The sequence below is a fragment of the Callorhinus ursinus genome, unplaced genomic scaffold (genome assembly GCF_003265705.2).
Source record: "Callorhinus ursinus isolate GAN/ISIS: 27379988/994484 unplaced genomic scaffold, GSC_fseal_2.0 scaffold61, whole genome shotgun sequence".
NCBI lineage: Eukaryota > Metazoa > Chordata > Mammalia > Carnivora > Otariidae > Callorhinus > Callorhinus ursinus.
Window position 1 is genome coordinate 6,021,621 of NW_027397123.1, and position 22,322 is coordinate 6,043,942.

General features: G+C 44.4%; 2 protein-coding genes across 3 annotated transcripts in view; both read right to left on the reverse strand.

Annotated features, from left to right (window-relative positions):
• Nucleotides 1–4,450, reverse strand: part of WDR88 (WD repeat domain 88) — a 50,440-nt gene extending 45,990 nt beyond the window's left edge. For both annotated transcript variants that reach the window (XR_012376036.1, XM_073885437.1), the window contains exon 1: nt 2,927–4,450. Coding sequence is in view for 1 of the 2 variants with exons in the window: in XM_073885437.1 (XP_073741538.1) it covers nt 2,927–3,529 (603 nt within the window). In the remaining variant the exon portion in view is untranslated. The remainder of the gene's footprint in view (nt 1–2,926) is intronic.
• Nucleotides 4,451–4,536: 86 nt separating this feature from the next.
• The window catches only part of GPATCH1 (G-patch domain containing 1), a 42,833-nt gene continuing 25,047 nt past the window's right edge, over nt 4,537–22,322 (reverse strand). Inside the window, exons 12-20 of the mRNA XM_025854368.2 lie at nt 22,097–22,275; nt 21,723–21,850; nt 20,785–20,921; nt 20,283–20,449; nt 13,490–13,706; nt 11,978–12,085; nt 9,812–9,909; nt 8,534–8,682; nt 4,537–4,813 (exon numbers count right to left, since the gene is read on the reverse strand). Coding sequence (XP_025710153.1) covers nt 4,783–4,813; nt 8,534–8,682; nt 9,812–9,909; nt 11,978–12,085; nt 13,490–13,706; nt 20,283–20,449; nt 20,785–20,921; nt 21,723–21,850; nt 22,097–22,275 — 1,214 coding nt within the window. The 3' untranslated portion in view covers nt 4,537–4,782. The remainder of the gene's footprint in view (nt 4,814–8,533; nt 8,683–9,811; nt 9,910–11,977; nt 12,086–13,489; nt 13,707–20,282; nt 20,450–20,784; nt 20,922–21,722; nt 21,851–22,096; nt 22,276–22,322) is intronic.

A 22,322-nucleotide genomic window follows, 5' to 3' on the forward strand; every position in this document is an offset into this window, starting at 1 on the left:
CCGTAGGCGTGGACGGGGCGGGGGCTGAACAGGCTCCTACCCCCCTCGCCGGGGGGAGGTGGCGCGCGGCCGTCCGACAGCCAGCACGCGGGGCCAGCTCAAGGCCAACTCTGGGCCAGAGACAAGTGAACAGGCTGCTGCGCATGCACCCTGGACCGTGGGGCGCCCTTCCCCGGGGGGGGGAGGGGGGCAGTACAGGCTGGATGTCCGCAGGTCACAGGGGAGGGGGACAACAGCGAGATAAGCCATTTGCGAAATGGCCCAGAAAGTCATGGTCAGATCTCTGGACTTCATCTTAAATGCGCTCGGAAGCCACAGGGTCGAGACTGGTGTGTGGGGGGAGGGGGTCTTGAGCCAATTATTTTTTAAATATTGTGACACATCCATGTGTGAGTGTGCATTAAATAAACACCAGGAATGAAACATTATCTCTTGAGAATGTGCTTTAGCAAACCATCTCAAAGACTTCGATGAAATCATCTGGAACATGATTAGTTTTGCATTGTGCACCTTCATTTTATTTATTTATTTTTTTAAGATTTTATTTATTTGACAGAGACAAAGACAGAGACAGTGAGAGCAGGAACACAAGCAGGGGGAGTGGGAGATGGAGAAGCAGGCTTCCCGCTGAGCGGGGAGCCCAATGTGGGACTCGATCCCAGGACCCTGGGATCATGACCAGAGCCAAAGGCAGCCGCTTAACGACTGAGCCACCCAGGCGCCTGCACCTTCGTTTTAAAGGATCATTTGTTAACATTTTCATTGAGCTACACAGCCACGTTAACCAGAGTGTATTGTTTTCAGTCATTGGTCCCCTCTGTTTATTCTAAACCGCTCTTTGTTTTACTGAAGTTCTTCATTTGGATTTTTTTAAAGATTTTATTTATTTATTTATTTGAGATAGAGTGAGTGAGAGTGAGCGAGGGAGAGAGCATGGGGGGGCAGAGGGAGATTTTTTTTCTTTTTTTCTGTTTGCTGGAGTGCTCCCCTGAGTAACTTTGTGCTCAAAGAGAAGCATCATTTCTGAGTTTTTGCAGGTCTGAAGAAAACGTCTTTCTGTTGCCTTTTTTGGGGATCTGCAATTTGGCCAGGTAGAGAATTCTTAGGTCAGAAACTTTCCTCTGGGAGAAGTTACAGACCTTCTCAACTTCTGTCATCTTCATGGGTCATAAAAACTTTAGGTCAAAAAAAATCATACGCCACCTGAATGTGCATCCACAGGAGGCTGGTTAAAGTAACCAGAAGATGGCCACCCAGTGGGATACTACTGGTAAAAAAGAACAGGGAAGTTGCTTCTTTATGATATGGAAAGATCTCTAAAATACACTAAGTAAAAAATTTAAAACTAGGTGCATAAGGGGTCTAAGGTATGCTTCCATTTATGTAAAAAAAGGCGGGATAGATACATGTATGTGCTGGGAAATGCATAATTTATCTCTATAAGGATACAGAAGAAACTAGAAACATTTCTTGCCTCTGTAGAGAAGAAATGGAGCAGTGGGGACAAGGTTGCTATGCTAGGGAGACCTATTAAAAAAAAAGCAGAACATTTTAAATCTATTGAATTTGAATCTTGGGGATGTTCTATTGAAAATTTCTGTGCTCTCCTTTAATTTTACTTTAAAAAAAAATCAGGGGCTCCTGGGTGGCTCAGATGGTTAAGCATACCCCCGGGTCAGTGAAGGAGCCCTCCGTACCCATGAAAGAGTTTGCTGAGCCTTTGGCTCAGGTCATGATCCCAGAGTTCTGGGATTGAGCCCCATGTTGGGCTCCTGGCTCAGCGGGGAACCTGCTTCTCCCTCTCCCTCTGCTTCTCCCCCTGCTCATGCTCTCTCTCTCTGTATCTCTGTGTCTCAAATGAATAAATAAAATCTTTTAAAAAATTTTTACTTAAAAAAAATCAGAATAAATATCATGACTAAAAGCGCTGACACACACTTTGCTGGAAGAGATCACAGAGCCAATCAGCAATCCCCGTTGTGGGCTCTGCTCCCAGGTGTTCTGAGGGCTGGCCAGGAAGTCAAGCATCTCAGGCTAATCGCAGGCTTTTCCATCTGTGGTCTTTGCTCCTTCCCTTGCAACTCAGGCATTCACTAAAGATGGGCTATATTTGCCTGCAATCTTGCATTGAACTGGACTGGCTCTTTCCAAGGGAGCACCACCGTCTTCCTCAGCCCAGGGAGACTGTCACTGTTTGCTTCTCTTTCTTTCCTCCCCCTGCTCCCTCTTCCTCTCCAACACCTCCTCTGTGTAGATCGGCTCTTCTGGATCTCTCCGGCACACATTACCTTTTCTCTCAAGGTCATCGATCCTTTACATTTGTTCTTTGGGTCTCAGAGTATCCCATGAGCTTTGTTTTCTAATTTTCTGTTTCAGTTCTCTGGTCTGATTTTAAAGCCTCCGTGGAGGATTTTGGTTAGGAAATCCTTCTTCATCCCCAGGAACTCTCTCCGTTCACAGATTATTTCCTACTCCCAGCCACCAGCCTTTGTTTTAATACAATGTCTCTCAAGTATCACAGAGAAGACAAAGTAGTGTTGATAGGGGTTTTGGGGGGGGGGTTGTTTTGTATTTTTTTGTTTTTCTTTTCATTCTTCTAGGTTTTCTGTTGTTTCTGGAGCAAACTGTTTCATGGGTATGGAGGGCTCCTTCACCGACCCTGGGGTATGCACTTGGGGATGTCACCTGGGGACGTTTGGGAGGCTCGGCCAGAAGTCAGTCTGGGTGGGGTCAGGATCCCCCACTTTGAAACACTGTCCTCCCCCAGGACAGCCTTGTTTTCCCAAGACAGCAGCCCAGTGGCTTCACTCGGGGGGCCCTGGCAAAACCAAGTGGCTCCCCACGGCTCTCCTTAGCCCGCTCACTGCGACCTCCCCGCGTACCGGGTTCAAGTCTGCGTTCCTCACCCCCACCCCCGTAGTCTGACCTTGGAGAGGGTTTCCTGGTCGCCCCAGAACTTCTTCTCAGGCTTCGGGTGCTCCTGGGGTGGTGGTGAGTCCTTGCTGACCTCCAGGGGGTCAAAGGGAGCCAGCAGTGGGTCCTGGTGTGCCTCCAACGTCGACAGCCTGAAGCGGCCATAGGCCCTGATCAGAGCCACGTCGGGCAGTTTATGGAACAGTTGCTCAAGGTCGCTGGAGAGGATGGAGGGCAGCTGCACGCTACGCAGCTGGGACACTGTCTTCCCGTCCTCGTCCAGGCATTCTGGGGAGCAGGGGGCGCACGGCGGCTGGGAGGCCATCTCGGAGCCTGGCCTGCTGGTGGCCGGCACCCAGCACGCAGGCCGGGCCGCGAACGGTGGCGGGCACCCAGCACCCGGGCGCAGCCGCGAACGGTGGCCCCGCGCGCCTGCGCCCTGCGGCCGCTTCCGGGGGCTCACGTGCCCTCCGCGGGCGCTGCGATCTCCCTGTCTCCGCTCCACGCGGGGCGCGCTTACTCCCAGAAAAACTGGGCTTGAGCCCTGGGCACAAAAGGACTGAGGCCAAGCGGGCGAAACCAGCAGCCCCATCCCCGCGGCCTCCTTGTGGGTCATCCTGGCTCCCTCTCCCAGGACGATTTCTGTGTGCCCTCTACCTGTGCGGGGGCTCCTGGCCAACCGACTCGTGTCAACAACAGAGAAATGGTCACTGAGTTACAGAATGGGCCCTGGATGAATTCAGATGCAGCTGTCGGGAGTGGGGACACACAATATATAAGAGCATGAAGGAAATACCTGTCACAATGTCAATGACAGAGAACGAATGTCACCTCTAGTCGGGAAGCAGCCCCACCGATAGAAAAAGACTGGGTGGGGGGACGCCTGGGTGGCTCAGTCGGTTAAGCGTCTGCCTTCGGCTCCGGTTATGATCCCAGGGTCCTAGGATGAGTCCCCAGTCGGGCTCCCTGCTCAGCAGGGAGCCTGCTTCTCCCTCTCCCTCTGTAGCTCTCCCTGCCTGTGCTCTCTCTTGCTCGCTCTAATAAATAAAATCTTAAAAAAAAAAAAAAAAAAAAAAGACGGGTGGATATTCCCAAATACTAAGGGTTATCATCTCTGGATGGTAGAAGTAGAAGTGGTTTTCTTCCTTATTTCTACTTTGGAAATCCTTCTGATCTTTCTATGCTGTCACTCTGAACCCCTGCAACTTTTCTCAAAGGTCTCATCAGTGATGATGAGGCAGCTCCTGAGCGGGGAACCAGGGCTGCAGAGCAAGGACCTGGAGCCTGTGTGACCTGGGCTGTGGGGGCACACTCTCCGGCGCTTGGTCTCAGAAACTGTCTGGGACACTTTGGTGACATCCACCCTAAAAGGCTGAGGCCACCTGCTAGGATCCTGGGACTGGACCGCCCATTGGGCTCCTGGCCACCGCCATGCACCAGGAGAGGCAGGAGCCCAGTGCCTGAGGAATGGGGAAACAACCACTTCCTTCACTCTTACAAGCCCTTAATTAAGTCCAATTGTCCTTATCTGGCCTCGGCTTTCTTCATGAGCAAAATCAGAGAAAACATTTCACTTTTCATTTCTTTTTAAAAGTTTCAGGAAATAAAAAATCAAGAAGAAAATAGAAAAATTCCATTTTAATTAAACTGTACAGTCTGAATTGTTTCCTCTGACACTAACCGAAGTTAAAAAGAGAAATCAATTTCTACAACCTTCCAAGGCAGCCTTTGAAATGTCAAGGTTTTAAAAATTATTTTACAGCATGAATTTACATATAAATACAATCTGTACAAGGTATTAAGCGAGCAGTCGATGAGCTTCCATCATGGAGGAGACCTGGGACTGGGAAAGGCCAGGGTAGAATTCAATTACTGCCTCCTTAGTGGAAGACTTTTCAGCCTGGAAAAGGAAATAAAGGAGAAAGAAGGACAATTAGGTAAGAACTGGAAAGCCAGACAGCTCCGTGGGAGCCGAGTATGCCAGACCTCCCCAAGTCCCAGGGGCACACGTGTACCCACAGAGCACAGAGGATGACTGCAAACTATGACAGCATCACTTAATCTGCCTTCTTAATATGCTTCTCTGTGGCCCCCACCGGGAGACTCACACTCCACACCTCGTATTAGAACCTGTTTATAAAAGCAAGCTCTAATCCTGGTTTCACCTATCTCGTGTAGGAGCACTGGGAAGGAACTGAAAACAAAACAAAACAAACCAAACATGTTTGTTCCACGGCCAAAAGCTCCTAAGCTGACAGTCTTAAATCTCGGCTTCAAGGGCACAAAGGCATTCATCGAGTAGAGCTGGGCCACACTGCCTCTAGATCCTTGCTCAACAGCCCCAAAGTGGAAAACCAGATGTCCCCAACAACAGAAGACATGAATACTCTGTGGTCCCATAAAGGGTTACTCCACAGCAATGAGGGCAAGCCAGCTGCTGCTGCCAGAATCATGTGGCCGATGCGAGAGTCCTTCTCCATGGTTCCTTTAGGTAAAGTCCAAGCGCTAATCAATGGTGACAGAGGCCAGCAGAGGGGTTACCTGTGGGAATGGGGGTAGCCAGGCTAAGTGGGAGGAGACACGAGTGGCTGTGGGGTGCTGGAGTATCCCTTGATCGGGCAGCAAGAATGCACGGAGCTAGAAGCTTATGGTCTGTGTGCATATACATACGTGTGTGCACTACAGCGTTTACTAAACCATATGATTCTATGTCTATGAAATTCTAGAATGGGCAAGACAAACTGATAGAGACAGGAGGTAGACCGGTGTCTCGGGAGAAGGGGGTGGAGGCAGCTGACTGCGATTGCACCAGAACCAAACTGCATGGTCCCAGAAGAAAAGTACCAGGGCCCTCACCAAGAGAGACATTCCAAGCCAGGTGCTGGGAATGCAAACGAGCCCCTGTGGTCGTGAGCCTCCTGCCACCCCTCCTAGGAGATGGGTGCAGACAGGCAATGCACAGAGGGGAGCGAGACACAGAGGATGGAGGGCCCTCCAGGCTCCCAGAGGAGAACCTAGGAGACTCGGGGTGAGGAGCGGTGGGACTACACCTGTAGCAACCACAAGTGTCAGATAAGGGCACTCCACACTTCTGACCCTCCCTTCCTTGAAGAGAGGTGCTCTCGTGGGTGTAAGAACCCCTCCAGCCCTCTTCCTAGGCAAGGATGTACATACGTGTGCACGCAGGGAAACCCAAAGGCCTGAGGACAACATTTTAACATCAACAGCACCACCTGTATACACTGTTCTGCAGCTTTGGGTCTCTTGATGGTAAGTTTTTAGATCCAATCAGTGCACAGCTGTGTGCCCATGTTTTCCGACTGCTGCACGGTGCCCACAGCAAGCCCCTGCTCCAGCCCTCCCACCGTGCCCTCCAAATGGGCACTGACGGGCTTCCCCAGCAGGAACGACTCATCAGATGGCCCCAAATGCTCAAGGGTGAGGGCCTCAGGTGTTGGTGAGGTTCTGTGGGCCTGGCCACGTGACCTAACTTCCCTGTCCCACCTATAAAGACGAGGGGCCCCAGGTGTCTGCCTCACAGGGGTGCATGTGGATGAAATGAGCCATGCCTGGGGTATGCTCCTCCCCCGCCCCCCCCATCATACTGGTGTGCAGGAGGACAGGGAAACAGGAGTGGGCACAGCCACTTCAGGAGGCTCGGGATGAAACTGAAATGCTCATCTCCTTTGTATTTTTGAATCATGAGATGTATTGTCCATTCTGAAGAAGTAAATGGAAAAGAATAAGGGGTGGCACTTGTATTTCCAGATGGCAAGATATGCTTACAAGGCCAGAGTAATTAAAACAGGGTGGACAGAACAGTACCAAATGGCTAAGAAACCAAAGAGGGGCGCCTGGGTGGCTCAGTGGGTTAAGTGTCTGCCTTCAGCTCAGGTCATGATCCCGGGGTCCTGGGATTAAACCTTGCATTGGGCTCCATGCTTAGCAGGGAGTCAGCTTCTCCCTCTCCCTCTGCTCCTCCCCCTGCTCATGCTCTCTCATGCTCTTTCTCAAAAAAATAAATAAAAAGAAAGAAAGAAAGAAACCAGAGTGAAGGGGCGCCTGGGTGGCTCAGTTGGTTGGGCAACTGCCTTCGGCTCAGGTCATGATCCTGGAGTCCCGGGATCGAGTCCCGTGTCGGGCTCCCTGCTCAGCAGGGAGTCTGCTTCTCCCTCTGACTCTCCCCCCCCCATGCTCTCTCTCTCTCATTCTCTCTCTCAAATAAATAAATTAAAAAAATATATTAAAAAGAAAAGAAAAGAAAAGAAACCAGAGTGAAGAATGGAGGAGCAGGCCCGCACAGGGACTGAGGACATGACCAAGCTACTCTACCTTTAATGAGCCAGTTCGGCGCATAGGGCTGACGTAAAGGGCTCATCCCTGCCTCTCCCCCTTCATCCTGAGCCCGCAGCTGGACTTCCCCTTCCCAGCCCCGTGGTGACCAGGCCATGGCAGCAGTGAAGACCGTGACATCCAGGCAGGACCACAACCACCCCCAATGCCATCCTCCACCCATCCCCTCCTAGGAGGGCCGTGCACTGAAGCAGAACAAACTGGGGTCCTGAGTACCTTTCTTGATTTTCTTTTCTTTTTTCTAATTAATTTATTTATTCATTTTAATTTATTTTAAGTACTCTCTACACCCAACATGGGGCTCAAACTCACCAAAAAATCCAAACAGATTAAACAAAAACAAAACTATAAAAGCAGAATAGCTCATAAACATATATAAACTCTTGGGTTAGGGAAGACCTTTAGGAGACAAAATTATAAAACATACCCCGCCCAACCATTAGTAAAACTGAGGGCACCAAAAATTAGAGCTTCTGTACAACAAAGATAATTAAAAGTCACATGATAGGTAACACACTAAAACACAAGGGATTCATATCCAGAATTATCCTTTTTTAATTCCTAAAAATCAGCAAAATACTACCTTACTTGACTGAAACAAGTAAAACAAACAATGTAACAGAAAACAGAACACTGTGCAAAGAATGTGAGCAAGCTACTCAGAAGCGAGCACATGGGCAAAGGCTGTCCTCCAGCCACTCAACCTCATTACTAGTCCCAGAAATACAAATTAAAAGTGAGATGCCATTCTTCGTCCATCAGGCTGACAAACATTTCTGAACTGTTTGTAGCTGATGTAGTAACAAGGTGAAATGGATACAGACACTTCCAGAAATAATTTGGCAGTATTTCTTCATTCTACATGTTCATAATCCATAGATTTATGCTACATAAAATTGTATTATTTATTTTAAAAATGTGCAACAAAACGTGTGTGTACATATGTTGTGTGTGTCTGTGTGTGTGTGTGTGTATAAGAAAGACTGAACAAAAAAGTCTTAAAAGTTACACACGAAGCTGATGGCAGAGGTTGCTGGAGAGAGAGGTTTGGAAACTGCTCGAGGACCACTTGAAGATTTCTCTGTAAGGTTTGAATTTTCACAATGATAATATATTCACATATTACTTGTGTAGTAAAAAATGAACTTCTAAAAAGCCTAGTCAATATACACATTTATCACTTCTGACATCTGCCTCTCAGCAACTACATCAAGATTCCCACAAGCCTCTGGAGGGCGTCCGGAAACCACCGTGCCCCACCCCCTACCTTCTGAGCAGCTCCTGGGGTGACAGGTCTGCAGGCCCCTCGTCATCGCTCTGGCTGTCGCTGCTGTCCGCATTCTCAGAACTACTACTCTTCTCCGATTTTTTATTCTTTTGCTTGCCTTTGTGTTTGTGCTTCCGGTGCTTCCTTTTCTGAAAAAGAATAGTGAGGCGAGGCGGGGTGTGAGGGGGGCCAATGGGCGTTTCCCTTCCCGATTCCTATGATGACAGGCTAAGGAAGCATTTGGTTGCTGGGCTCATTCAAACACAAAGACAAAACACCTCATTTGGAGCGAGCCCCCTATGGGACAGCCCAGGGCACACAGCTGTGCACACTCTCCGCCCCGCACACTGTGGACTCCTCCTGCGCAGACACAGCAGAACCAGGCAGATGCGGGCAGCATGCCATCTTGCCACTTAGCCCCCATCTTAACCCAGGTGAGCCCTGCCGCCTCCCATGAGCTCAACGGTCCATGTCATGAGGCATATGCGATCAACCACCTGTCAGGATGACAAGCACGGTGGAAAAGCACAACAAAGAAACAAGTAGAAGATCCGAGAAGAGCAGATACATTGGTGAGAAACAAATGAATTTGGTTTTCAACCTGGCAGCACATTTTTTTCCCTGTCACCACAACAGAACTTTCATCATCTTCCAAGCTCAGGAATCCTTTCTTTCAGGTACACCTTCCAAGCTCATGAATCCTTTCTTTCAGGTAGCCAATTATGAAGCTGTTTGTCATCCATTCCACCACTGCCCAGAGCACTCTGGGACCCAACACTCACATTAACCGAATTAAAAGCCTGTGCCATCACTGGATACACACGGATCATGGGACCGGGGCTGTCAGGGTGAGAGCACACACTACTCCTTCAAGTTTCCCTTACCTCAAGTAGCAAGCTATGGACCCAAATCTGTGTTTGTAATGATGACAAAAGTTGTAGAGAAAAAATGTTCAAAACAGTATCTTCATCTAATATTGAATGAATAGCCAATTAATACTATTCTATTATTTAATATTCAACCATTACTCTAAAGTATTTCAATGTCCTTTTTGCCTACTTTTTAATGTTCACAAATAAAAACTATTCTAAGTACAACCGAGTAATTAAAATATTCTGTCTGAAAGTTCTTGAAAATTGAAGGCTTATATGAATGTCAACATTTCTGCCAAGGTGTGCAGAGGCCCACGTGCCCCGAGGGGGGCGGGGCTTGTCTGCAGGACAGAAGCAAGGACACCAGAACCTGCATCCGGTCCCGGGACACCTGGAAGGTACTCACCTTCTCTTTCCTCCGTCTGTGCTCCTTCTTGGTCTTGTGTTTTTCTTTGTTCTTTTTATGTTTCTCTTTGTGAGGTGCCTCAAGTGTCTGACGAAGATCTGAAACGCAAATTTAACACACACGTAACACACATGTGAACTGCTAGGTTAAGAAAGACTAAATTACTGAACTGGGAACTGTTGATGTAGGTGGAATGTTTAACATTAGGGTGGAACTCCTGCCCTGCCTCACTGATAAACAGATTAGCATGTCACCTGGTAGCTCTATATTTAGAAACTGCCAGAAACCTCAATACTGGACCTGTGTGATCCAACCAGTATCTTGCCACTGCCTTATCGGCTAGATGAGTCAGATGAAGATAAAAGTGGACCAGATTGCACAAGCCTTTTGCAATTTAATATCCTCGGGCAAGCTCAGAGACAGACCAGAGTCTGAACCTCAGCTGAGGTTGCCAGCAGGGGTTCATTGCTCAACTTCTCCAAGCCTCAGGCCCCCATCTATGAATAGAGACGGTAAGACTCCCTGTTCTCTCAGGGCCATAGAGGACTGGATGGAACCAGGCACGTGAATCCCATAGCCTAGAATCTGGCACATAAATGTCAACTCCTCCCTTTATGAAAGAACATTATACATGAATTTGTCTTATAAACTGAAACCCTAGAAAACTAGCATCAAAACAACACAATGTATGTCGCCATTAAAAATGACCAAACAAGAGGCATATGCCTGAATTCTCCACCTCCAAATGCTGAACAAAATGTTTTCATAGGGCATTAACTTCCAGGTAACCAAATCAGCAAAAATTAACAACAGTAGAAGCAGGGTAGATCATCAGCTTTTTCCACCTAAGGGAGAGGTGTTTCAGAAGCATGGATATTTCCAAACCCAGGGAACAGGTGCCTGTAACTCTCCAGTCCCATCATTTGGTCAGGTATTTTAAAATCTGACCCCCCCCAACTTTTTTTTTTAATGCTCGTTTTTGAAAAACCATCTCCCCTTGATAACCCATAGACAAAATTAAGTAATTAACTATTACAAGGCTATCAAAGATGGTCTGAGAAATGGGCATAAATAACTTCACTTTTAGATGTTGAAATACTTATTTTAAGCTGAAGATCTGAACAACTAAAGCAAATCAGAAATATATTCACTGCAATTTTTCAAAACCTCACACTTTTTTTTATCACCTCTTTGAAGACTGGCTTCACTAACCAAAACAATATTTTTATATGGGTGCTATAGGAAACTATCAAGGAAATAATAGAATTATGTCATCTATGTACCTGGGCCAGGTTATCAGATGTTTGCTAACCTGGCCTTCAAGGAGAGGATAGGCCAGTCTAAACATTTTAACGAGATGTCAGTTTGAGATGTTGTTGACTGACACTGGGGGAGGATGGACTGCGTTTACTTCTGAAAGAATTACTTTTACTTTATTTGCTACATTAGCCAAACTATAAAAAAAGTCTCCGAATACCTTTCTCCCTGCAATTCCTCACCCATCCCTGTGTCCTAGATTTTTTAATTTTTTTATTTCTCAAAGTGACATCTGAGACGCTCAGGACTCTACTGTACGTATCTAAGTGTTAGAAAGAAAAAGAAGTTGCAAGGTCTCGGAGGCTATAAAGCAACAACTATCATTTAGGCACTCTGTGGAAGCGATGAGATTCAAAATGTGGCTAAGAACAAATAAACCAGAAACAGATGTATATACAGCGACCCCTGAACAACACGAGTCTACACAGAGCCACTATGTGTGAATTTTTTTCAATAAGCACAGTACTGTACATGTATTTTCACTTCCTTGTGATTTTCTTAACAACATTTGCTTTTCTCTAGCTTACTTTACTGTAAGAATACAGTACATAATACATATAACATACGTAAGAAGTGTTAACCAATTGTGTATGTGATGGGTAAGGAATCTGGTCCACAGTAGGCTATTAGTAATTAAGTTTTGGGGGAAGTCAAAAGTTATATGCAGACTTTTGACTGTGCATGGTGTTGGCACCCCTAACTCCTGCCTTGCTCAAGGGTCAACTGTATGTATGTGGTTGACCTCGTGTTGCATTAGACAGGTAGAGGTGATAACACGGTTAGAGTTGTCACAGCTCAGGGGAGACACTGGTGCTGATGCAAGGGTCAACCAACGAGCTCTCAACTCACTAGGGCAGAAGACAGGAGGCAGCCGTGGGCCGAAGGGTTCTCTTTCATCTATCTGCAGCTTTTGTATCGGGAACGAAGGTGCGGGCTCCTGGGGTGCCGGCTCGCTAGCTGAAAAACACCAGAGTATTAATTCTATTTATATTAATAGTAAATAATATTATACTAATACTAACGTGTTTGATTCTTTAATTAATACCTGTTGCCACCAGATAATGTGTGCTTTTCTTCACCACTTTGCTTAACTAGCTCACGCCAGGCGCTAAGGATACAGCAGTGAGCATGTAAACCTGACCTCCAACCTCGTGGACATCTGAGCTGGGAAGTCAGTCACACGGGGTACCTGCAACCAAGTGCACCAAGGGCTGCAACACAGGGGTGTGTATAGCACGCGCTCGGGATCACCTCACTGAGACCTGAAGGGTTGAAAGATGTCTTCAAGGAAAGATATCCTCTGAGAAGAAGAAAAACTTAACAACAGGGATCTAAGACTATGTCCCAGCTCAGAAAGTTTAATTTCACTCTAAATAAATTATCAAAGAGGGGAAAAGCTGAATATAAACAAATTACCATATTCACAGTAATAATCTCGTTTTTTAAAGAGAGGACTATGTCTTCAGAGAGTGGAAAGAAAAATGCAAAAAGTATGGAAAAATATGCATCAAAATATTAACAATGTTTATCTCAGGGAAGTGGGATTCCAAGGGACTTAAGCTTTCTACATTTCTATATTTTTAAACTTTAACAATTCAAGTATATATCACTTTGAAATAAAAAATAAGTTGGGTGGCTTTTTTCCCCACAGAAATAGGAAATAGGCATTTGTGAATCATCTAAGAATAAACAATATTTTATATCTCTTTGCATTTTTTTGGCTAAAGACACTAAAAATATTATACCCAAGTCCACCACAGACTGACAGGGATCACAGACCACCCAAAGGCTGAGATGGAAAATTCTGTCCACCCACCCAAGCATCTGAAAAGTCTCTGACGCTTGCAAGCGCCGAAGGGCCTCCTTTTCTGTGCCAAAACTCCCGGCTCGGGGAAGAGCCCCTGTATACCTCAGGACCAAATGTTGCCAATAATCCTAGCACCTCATCATCAACCAGGTCAAAAAAAAAAAAAATCTATTTTTTAAACAATAAATTTACTAGTTTTAAATTCTTCTCAACTAGGGCAAGGAAAATCAATATTATCAAACACAGCTATCCTAAAAATACACCAGAAATTTATATCTGATGCCACAATTAAAAATATAAAAGATTAAAACATCATTGCTTGCTAATTATCCTGGGTTAGAACTGCACACTAACGTGATGTGATGAGCACTGGGTGTTACACGCAACTGAGAAATTGTTGACGCTACCTGAGAGTAATGATGTACCATGTTGGCTAACTGAACTTAAATTAAAAAAAAAAAAAAAAAAGAACTGCACACTAAACAAAGAAGCAGCTTCTCTAGAGACATCCTCATTTTCTTCTTTAGATCCCCAAATCTAAAGTATCCACTTACTGCGTGCCACAGATGAGGTTTCCACTGAGTCAGTCTCTTGGGAGCTTTTGAAGCCAGCCTCCCCAGGACCTGCCTGATCATCCTCGCTGTCACCTTGCTCATCCTCAGAGGATGAGGACTTCTCATCAGACGAACTGGCAAAGATGGCCTTAAACAAGTCCATGGATGGACGGCTGCCTTCTCCTTCAGTCTGTGAATCCTCACCTTTGCTTATATTCTGTATTAACAATGAAATAAGAGTCAGGAATGAAGAAGTAAAGGTGAGGGGAGCCAGACGTTCTAGAAAGACAGAGACACACACGTTTATGCTCAGGTACATGGGTTCCCCACCCACGCGCTGCCTAGCTAAACAATGACCGCTCACATGGCATTTATTTTTCTGATGTTTCTGATTCAACCACTGCAGAACGAGCCAACTGGTAGAAGCAGCCAAAGACTCTCCTGGAGACGGGTCATTCATCAGAATGGCAAAGGAACCACAAAAATGCAGTGGGAACTAGCACAGTACCTCTGTCCTGTTCTCAAGAGTCTATCGAGCCTTCAGAGGACCAAGATGAGAGGTTAATGAAGGCAGCCTACTCATATAAAATGCTGCGGAGAAAACAGGGGCTCCGCACGGAGGGGAGGGCGCGGGGAGCCCGTGCATTCCATGGTCAAGGAACTTCCCTTCACAACTACACGTCGCTAGTCCTACAGGAAGCCCAGCTGTGGACAACCAGATTCGCCGAACAGACAGGCAGTAACGTTGTACAAACTCAATTAAATAAACAAGGAGCAAAGGCATGAAGAAGACACGACTCCTCCCCACCAGCAGCTTCTCCCCAGATGGGCGTGGGGTAATCTGATGTGCTAAGTGCAAACAGCCATGATGAGACAGAGAGCCCCAGGACTGGCCTCGATCAGAATCCACTCCGGTCCTTCCACTGTACCCCTGAAGAACCCGGGTCAGAGACACGAGGATGCACTCACGGTGCGAATTCGAATTCGTGCCAAGGAGGTGGGTCTGGACTCCACCACTGGTTCTCCTCACTCTCAGCGGGGTCACTCCCCATACCCTATCACCTCCAGTTTCTGGAGCAGAGTTACAAATACCCACAGGAGGAAAACTGGTACAAGACAGTGACATTTGTAGTTTTAAAGTAAACTCTCTTCACAGAAAAAAATTAAAGAAGTAAAGTACACCATTCCCTACTAAAAATAACTGGGACACCTTGGAGAAAGGAATGATTCCAGAGCTGGGGCTGAATAAACACAAAGATACGCCCAGACATCACTGTGCCCAGAGAGCAAAGACAAGCTTACAGAGTAAGAGGAACATCCCAAAAAAACACAGAAGCCAACCTCCTGAAGGAGCTCCAGCCAGCCAAACTAAGACCATTTGAACATTAAAATAAATAAGGGTAATACTGAGTTAGTCCTTAAATAAAACAGGAAACCATGGGTCCACAGTTTGATGAGGAACAAGATATGTATATATTTCAGAGCTCCTTGATACTCATTAAAATAATTAAGTATGGGGCGCCTGGGTGGCTCAGTCGTTAAGCATCTGCCTTCGGCTCAGGTCATGATCCCAGGGTCCTGGGATCAAGCCCCACACTGGGCTCCCTGCTCTGCGGGAAGCCTGCTTCTCCCTCTCCCTCTCCCCCTGCTTGTGTTCCTGCTCTCGCTATCTCTCTGTCAAATAAACAAATAAAATCTTTAAAAAATAAATAAATAAAAAATAAAATAAAATAATTAAGTAAAAATTAGTGATAAATTAATAAATAAAAGTACTTACTAAGTACAGCGGGCAAAAAAACTAACTTCACAACAGAAAAGACTGGCAGATACCACCTTACTCAAGTGACCAAAGTGAACACCAGCAACGGGACAAGTGGACGCCGTGCACCGCCTAACAGCATGCAGTGAGAGCCCAGCCGTAGCCCCGCTGAGGTAGTCCTGCCGAAAGGGCAGAACCTGAATCTAATCCTGAGGAAACATCAGGGAGGCCCAAACTGAGGACACTCTACAGAATACTGGCCTGTAATCTTTAAGCCTCAAGATTCTGAAAGACAGGAATTGTACCAGACTGAACGAGTCTAAAGGGGCTCTGATACTAAATGCAATGAGTGACCCCAAGCAGCATTTTCTGCTATAAAGGTCATTATTAGGACAACTGGTGGAACCTGAGTGGGTCCAAGGATTAGACACAGCAGGAATGCATCAGTGCTGATTCCCAGACCTTGATGGATGTACTTCGGTTCTACAGGGGAACACCCTTCCTTGAAGGAAACACACCAGAGCCGGGCACCTGGTTGGCAACTTATGCTCAAGTGGTTCAGGGAACAAAAGTATCTAAATTACATTTAAACTTCTGACACTGCTTCAAAATTGTTCAAAATTATACAAGAAGGAGTCTGCCCTTCAGCTCAGGTCATGATCTCAGGATTCGGGGATCGAGCCCTGACTAGGGCTCCCTGTTCAGCAGTAAGTCTGCTGCTTCTTCTCCCTCTGCCACTTCCCCCCGCTCCTGCCCTCTCTCTCAAATAAATAAATAAAATCTTTTTTAAAAATTATACAAGAAGTCAGGAGAGAGAGGCTGACAGGGAAGCACAGGAGCTCATGGCAACAATTCCCCAGAAAAGTCATGAATCTGATGTCTTTACGGCAAACCACAGGTATCAGCGTCACATGCACAGGCTGCAACTGAATGGCAACTGGCCCATATCCGTCTTCACAGACACTTCTGGCCATTCACACTATGCCAACTCAGAAAAAGTTTTCAAAGAAAGAAATTAAATAACCCAGAGAATGCAAGTGAGATTCCTACAGTCACCTGGCTAATAAGTGAAAAAGCAAGAACCAAAACTTTTTCCAGGCAAAATTATCTAAATACTATCTCAACATGATTTCTGGGAAAATCTAGAAGTCTTCCTAACCCAATGACCATAGCACAGAGCCAGAATCCCTGAGTAAGGTTTTATGCCATTTAAGAAATAACAGTAGAGGGGCGCCTGGGTGGCTCAGTCGTTAAGCATCTGCCTTTGGCTTAGGTCATGATCCCAGGGTCCTGGGATCGAGTTCTGAGTCGGGCTCCCTGCTCAGCGGGAAGCCCGCTTCTCCCTCTCCCACTCCCCCGCTTGTGTTCCCTCTCTCACTCTCTCTCTCTGTCAAATAATAAATAAATAAAAATCTTCAAAAAAATAAAAATAAATAAATAATAACAGTAGAAACCTCATGGAGAGGTTCCAAATCCACGCTGGCAGCAGCTGCCAGGCTTTGATGGATGGGAACCCTTTTCTCTGACCAGAGAAGTGGTGGTCTCAACAATCTGAAGCAAATCCTACTGCTTTTTCCCCCTTCTTGCCCTCTTGCCACTTGACTCCAGCCACAGATAAAGTCATAGGAAGTGCAACCCAGAGCAGGGAAACTAAGTTCCAGCCTTCTGAATGGAGGGTGTGACAGGGAGCCTGAAAGTCAGACAGCATCAGGAAGATCATGATGAGGAGCTCGTAAGAGAGTGATACTATAGAAAGTTTGTGAGCTCCTGGCTCACATCTGAGCTGTGCAAGGGTAAATCTGACTCTAAAAAGCAAACCAAAGGTTTTGATAACAGATCTAGGGGATTAACTACCAGCCAGGTCCCAGACCAGCCACTGGGAAGTACACCCGCAGGAAAGATCTGAATAGCATAGCTATAAAGACTCTGAAAACTGGAATGACATTTGAACCCAGCTGGGTTGGAACAGGGATGTAGCCTGAACCTAATTAGGTTAGCCGTCTGCTAAAACAAAACAAAACAAAACTTCACCATTCTCCCTATAATTTAAACAAACCTAAGGTCCCATAACATAATGTCCAAAATGGCTAGGATGTAATCCAAAATTACTTGGTATACAACCAACCAGGAAAAACTCAACTTGCAAAAGACAATCAATAGACACTAACCCCAAATGACAAAAGTGTTAGAATTATGTGGCAGACTTTAAAGCCACTATTACGTGGTTCAAGAATAAGGTTAAACAAATGGAAAGATAAAAGGGTCTCAGCAAAGAAATAAAAGATATAAAGATGAACCAAATGAGAACTTTAGAAATGAAAAATACAATAACCAAAGTAAGAAATTCACCGAATGGGTTCTCTAGCAGAATGGAGATGACAGAAGAAAGAGTCAGCGAACTTGATGACAGATCAATAGAAATTATCTGATTTGAACAGAGAGAGAAAACAGATTGAAAAGAGAATTAGGGGACAATATCAAAAGGTCTAACGTTTATGTCACCAGAGTCCCAGGAGAGGTGTGAGAGTGTGCAGCAGAAAATATATTTGAAAAAATAATGGCTGAAAATGTCCCAGATTTGGTGAAAGACAAGATTCAGGAAGCTCAGCAAACCCCAAACAAAAGAATTTCAAAGAAATCCACGCTCAGACACATCATAGTCAAACAGTAAAAAACCAAAGATGAAGTGAAAATCTTGAGATCAGCCAGAGGAAAAGTCACGTCATCCTAAGGAAAGGAACGACAAGCTGAACAACTAGATTTCTTATCGGCAATCAGGAAGGCCAGAGGAAAGTGGCACAACATTCTTAAAAGGGCTAAAGGAAAGACCTGTTGACCCAGAATTCTATATCCAGCAAAAACATCCTTCAGGAATGAAGATAAAACATGGACATTCTCAGACGAAGGAAAAATTAAGAGAAGAACTTGTTGCACCTGCTCTAAAAGAAATGCTCAATACAGGGAGTTCCTCAAACAGAGGAACTGATAGGTGAGAAAGCTGTTACCATTGCAACAGCAATGGTAAATATCCAAGTAAATAAAACGGATTGTCAGCTCATCGGTTCTTTAAACATGTATTAACAACTGAAAGCAAAAATTAAAAAACTTTTATGAGGTTTTTAGTGTGTGTGCACGTAATACATAAGGCGACATCATAAAGCCAGGAGAGTAAAGGGACCTAGAGAGAGGTAAAGATTCCACATTCCTCTTAGGATGGTACAATATCAATTCTAAGTAAACTGTGAAAAAGTAAACATGTATATTGTAGAGCAATCATTAAAAAAATAGAGTTAAAAATGTAATAGATAAATTAAAAATAGTATACTGGTAATTATTCGAGTAATACAAAACAAAGTAAGAAAGGAGAAAGAGAGCAACAAAAAGAGTGGGAACAGACAGGAAACAAAACTGTAGACCTAAATCCAAATATGTCAACAAATTACAATAAATGCTAATGGCTAAAACACACAAAGTAAAACATACAGATTATCTAAATGTATTATTAAAAAAGGACACACAATGACATACTTTTTATCAAAAATCCACTTTAAACACAATGAAATAAATAGGCTAAAAGTAAAAAGATGAAAAAATACATACTGTGCAAATTGTCAGAAATAAAGAGTAATATTACCTAATGATAAAAGGTTTGATTCAGCAAAAAGATAAAACAATACTAAATCTGTATGCACCTAACAAGAGAGTTTCAAAATACACAAAGCAAGCACTTTGGTATAAAGTTTGGCAGTTGCTTATAAAGTTAAATCTACATGTATATATTACCCAGCAATCCCACTATTGGGTATTTACCCTAGAGAAATGAAAACTTATATTCACACAAAACTCTGCACATGAATGCCATTAGCAGCTTTATTTATGAGAGCCAAAAGCCGGAAACCACCATACGTCCTTAAAGGGTGAACGACCAACAAACTGTAGCTCACCCACACAACAAAATATTATTTAGCAATAAAAAGGAATGAACTATTGATAATACATTACTGATGAATCTCAAAGGTTTGATACTGAGTGGAAGAACCCAGTCTCAAAAAGTTATATATGTATATTGTCTGATTCCATTTATATAATATTTTGGAAAGAACAAAACTATAGAGACAGAATAGATCAATGATTGGTAGGCCTTTGCAGGAGCCGGGGGTATGAGAGCAAGAGGGAGTTTTTTGGGGTGATAGTACCATCTTGCATCCTGATTGTGGTGGTGGTTCCACAAATCTTTTTTTTTTTTAAGATTTTTATTTATTTATTTATTTATTTGACAGAGGGAGAGAGCACAGAAGCAGGGGGAGCAGCAGGCAAAGGGAGAGGGAGAAGAAGGCTCCCCACTGAGCAGAAAGCTCAATGCGGGGCTCGATCCCAGGACCCTGGGATCATGACCTGAACCAAAGGCAGACGCTTTACTGACTGAGCCACCCAGGTGCCCCTCCACAAATCTATGTATGTATAAAAACTCACTGAACTGTACCTTTTAATGCATATTCATTTAAAAATGAGGCTATTATAAATAAAAGTAACTTTTTATTAAATTCAAGTTTTAACTATTAAAGCAGTAATTTTTTTAAAAACACAATGTATATTTTGTTTATATTCTCCACAAAAGAAAACACACTGAATTTTATTTCAATGGTTGATGCTAAGTAAAAGCCATTCCTGGCAGAGCAGTTTATAATCTTTCCTCATGATCAAACATATGATTGAAACTATTGTAATATAAAGCAGGCGTTGGTAACTACAGCCTATGGGCAAAATCCAACCCACTGTCTGCTTTGTAAATAAAATTTTATTGGAACATAGATGAACCCAATTTTTTTCATATTGCCTATGATTTCTTTCACATTCAACAGTAGAGTTGAGTGGTTGTGACAGACACTATATGGCCCACAAAGCCTAATATATTTAATATCTGGCCCTTCACAGAAAGTTTGTGGAACCCTCCTATCAAGTGATGAAAAAGCACCATCACAGAGGACAAACGCCATAGTCAGCCTGCAAAGAGAACCTGGAAGCCCCAGATACCTTATTTGAGAGTGATTCCGTCACATGCTCTTCCTCTTTGATTACTAATGGACTGGACTCTTGTTTAGGTGGACCAACTTTTGATCTAGCCAAACTTAAAAATTCACTAATGGAATCTTCTTTCTTTTCTTGTTTAGATGTATCCCATCTGGATGGCTTTCTTGGTTCTGAAAGGTAGGACAGAGACATAATATCAGAATTAGTGAGCAAAAGGCAAGCTCTCCACTGTGGCTCTTTAATTCATTCCAGAACATCAGCAAACCTACTGTGGGCCAGGCACGGTGTAAGGTGTTGGGAATGTGGCAGATGGTGAGGCAGAGCCCCAACCCCAAACAGTAGACACCTGGACTCTTACAACATGAACTAATGTATTCACATGAACAAGTCTCTTAATGGAGGGAGAGCTTGCACTATGTGTACCCTTAAGACTTTATTCTCTTTTCCGCATGGGTTAGGGGTTGAGACCATGGTCAGCGCATGGACCCGAGGAAGCCCCACTCACTGTCGGGACCTTGGTGCTGTGGTACTTTTTCACTCGATGCTTGAGTTGGAGGCAAGGATGCTGTCTCTGGGAGCGTCAGAAAGTTGAAGACTGAGTATTTGTCACGTTTTACTCTTGGTAAGCCAACCAAAGTTGAACTGTGGGTTGAAAAGAAAACATATATGTGTAATTTTAATAACAATTTGTGTTATTAGATAACATCTTGTGTTTTTCACCACTAGCTCTTCTACTTGCTAAGAGGTCCCTGAGGGTAATTTTGCTTCTCAAAGCAAGTTTAAGAATTTGGAATGGCTGACTTTAGAGCCCATGAGGTTTTCCCTATCATAGTAAGATCTAGAATTTAACTTTGAAAATTAGAAAATGTATTTCTAGGGTGCCTGAGTGGCTCAGTCAGTTAGGTGTCCGACTCTTGATCTCAGCCCAATTCTTGATCTCAGGGCTGTGAGTTCAAGCCCCATGTTAGGCTCCGTGGAGCCTACTTAAAAAGAAAAAGAAATAGAGAATGTATTTCCATTAAGGAAAAGTTCCACTGCTAAAAATATACCTAAATTTTCTGACAAAACCTCTGATTCAACTATATATGCTTTTTTGTAGTGTTTATAATCAAGTAAGTGTCAAACTTTTATAAAGAATTAGCATAAGTAACATTTTAAATGTAAACTATATGCACATTGTTAAAAAGGCAGCAAATCAGATGAGCATTATCTTTTTGTAACTTGACATATCTGAGTTTCATATCTTCGATACGGAACAAAGTTTGCTTCCTGGACGTTTGCTTATTTTTTTAGTAACAAATCAATGGAAGTTAAATCTGCAACTCTAAGCATTTACAAGTAAATTCATCTAGAAGAAGGGAATTTACATGAGTAGCTGAGAGGGAAAGATAGCTTTAATACGGGAAAGTGAGCACTGATGTAAGGGCAGATTTATCCACTTACTCTGGATAAGGGTCAGGGACATTAAACCTCTTACATAGAAGCTTGTCAGGGTGCCACTCAAATGTGTCTCGGGTGAGCTTCCCGAACATCTTCATCTTCACAGCTGACTGCTTGTCATTGACATCATTCTGGGAAAAGACATTTATTCTCTTTCATCAAGTGGTCACACCACTGACCTGACTGCTCTTCCACTGAAAAGTTTTTAAGCAATTGTCCAAAATTACAAAACAGCTGTCATGCTGCAACATTTTTTGCTAAACTATATTGGAAGCTAAAAGCATAAAATCATTTCTTATTCTATAATACTGTGTCTCTGGTGATCATTCCATTGAGGGACCTAAAATTCATCAGATAGGGACATGATGGCGACAGACCTCTTGGTCTCGAGGGACTTCCACCTGATCCGAATCGTCCTCCTCCTTGGCATGTGTGAACCTGGAGGACAAGGTTGAATGGGAAGACACATAGAGTAGAGCAGCCCGAGCAAACTCATCCCGCTCGCGGCCTCGCTCCCACTCTGTCATGCTGGGGTCCAGACAATGTTCCAGGGCATCTATGGTACAAGGAAAAACAAATTGCTTCACTCTTAGGAAAAACATA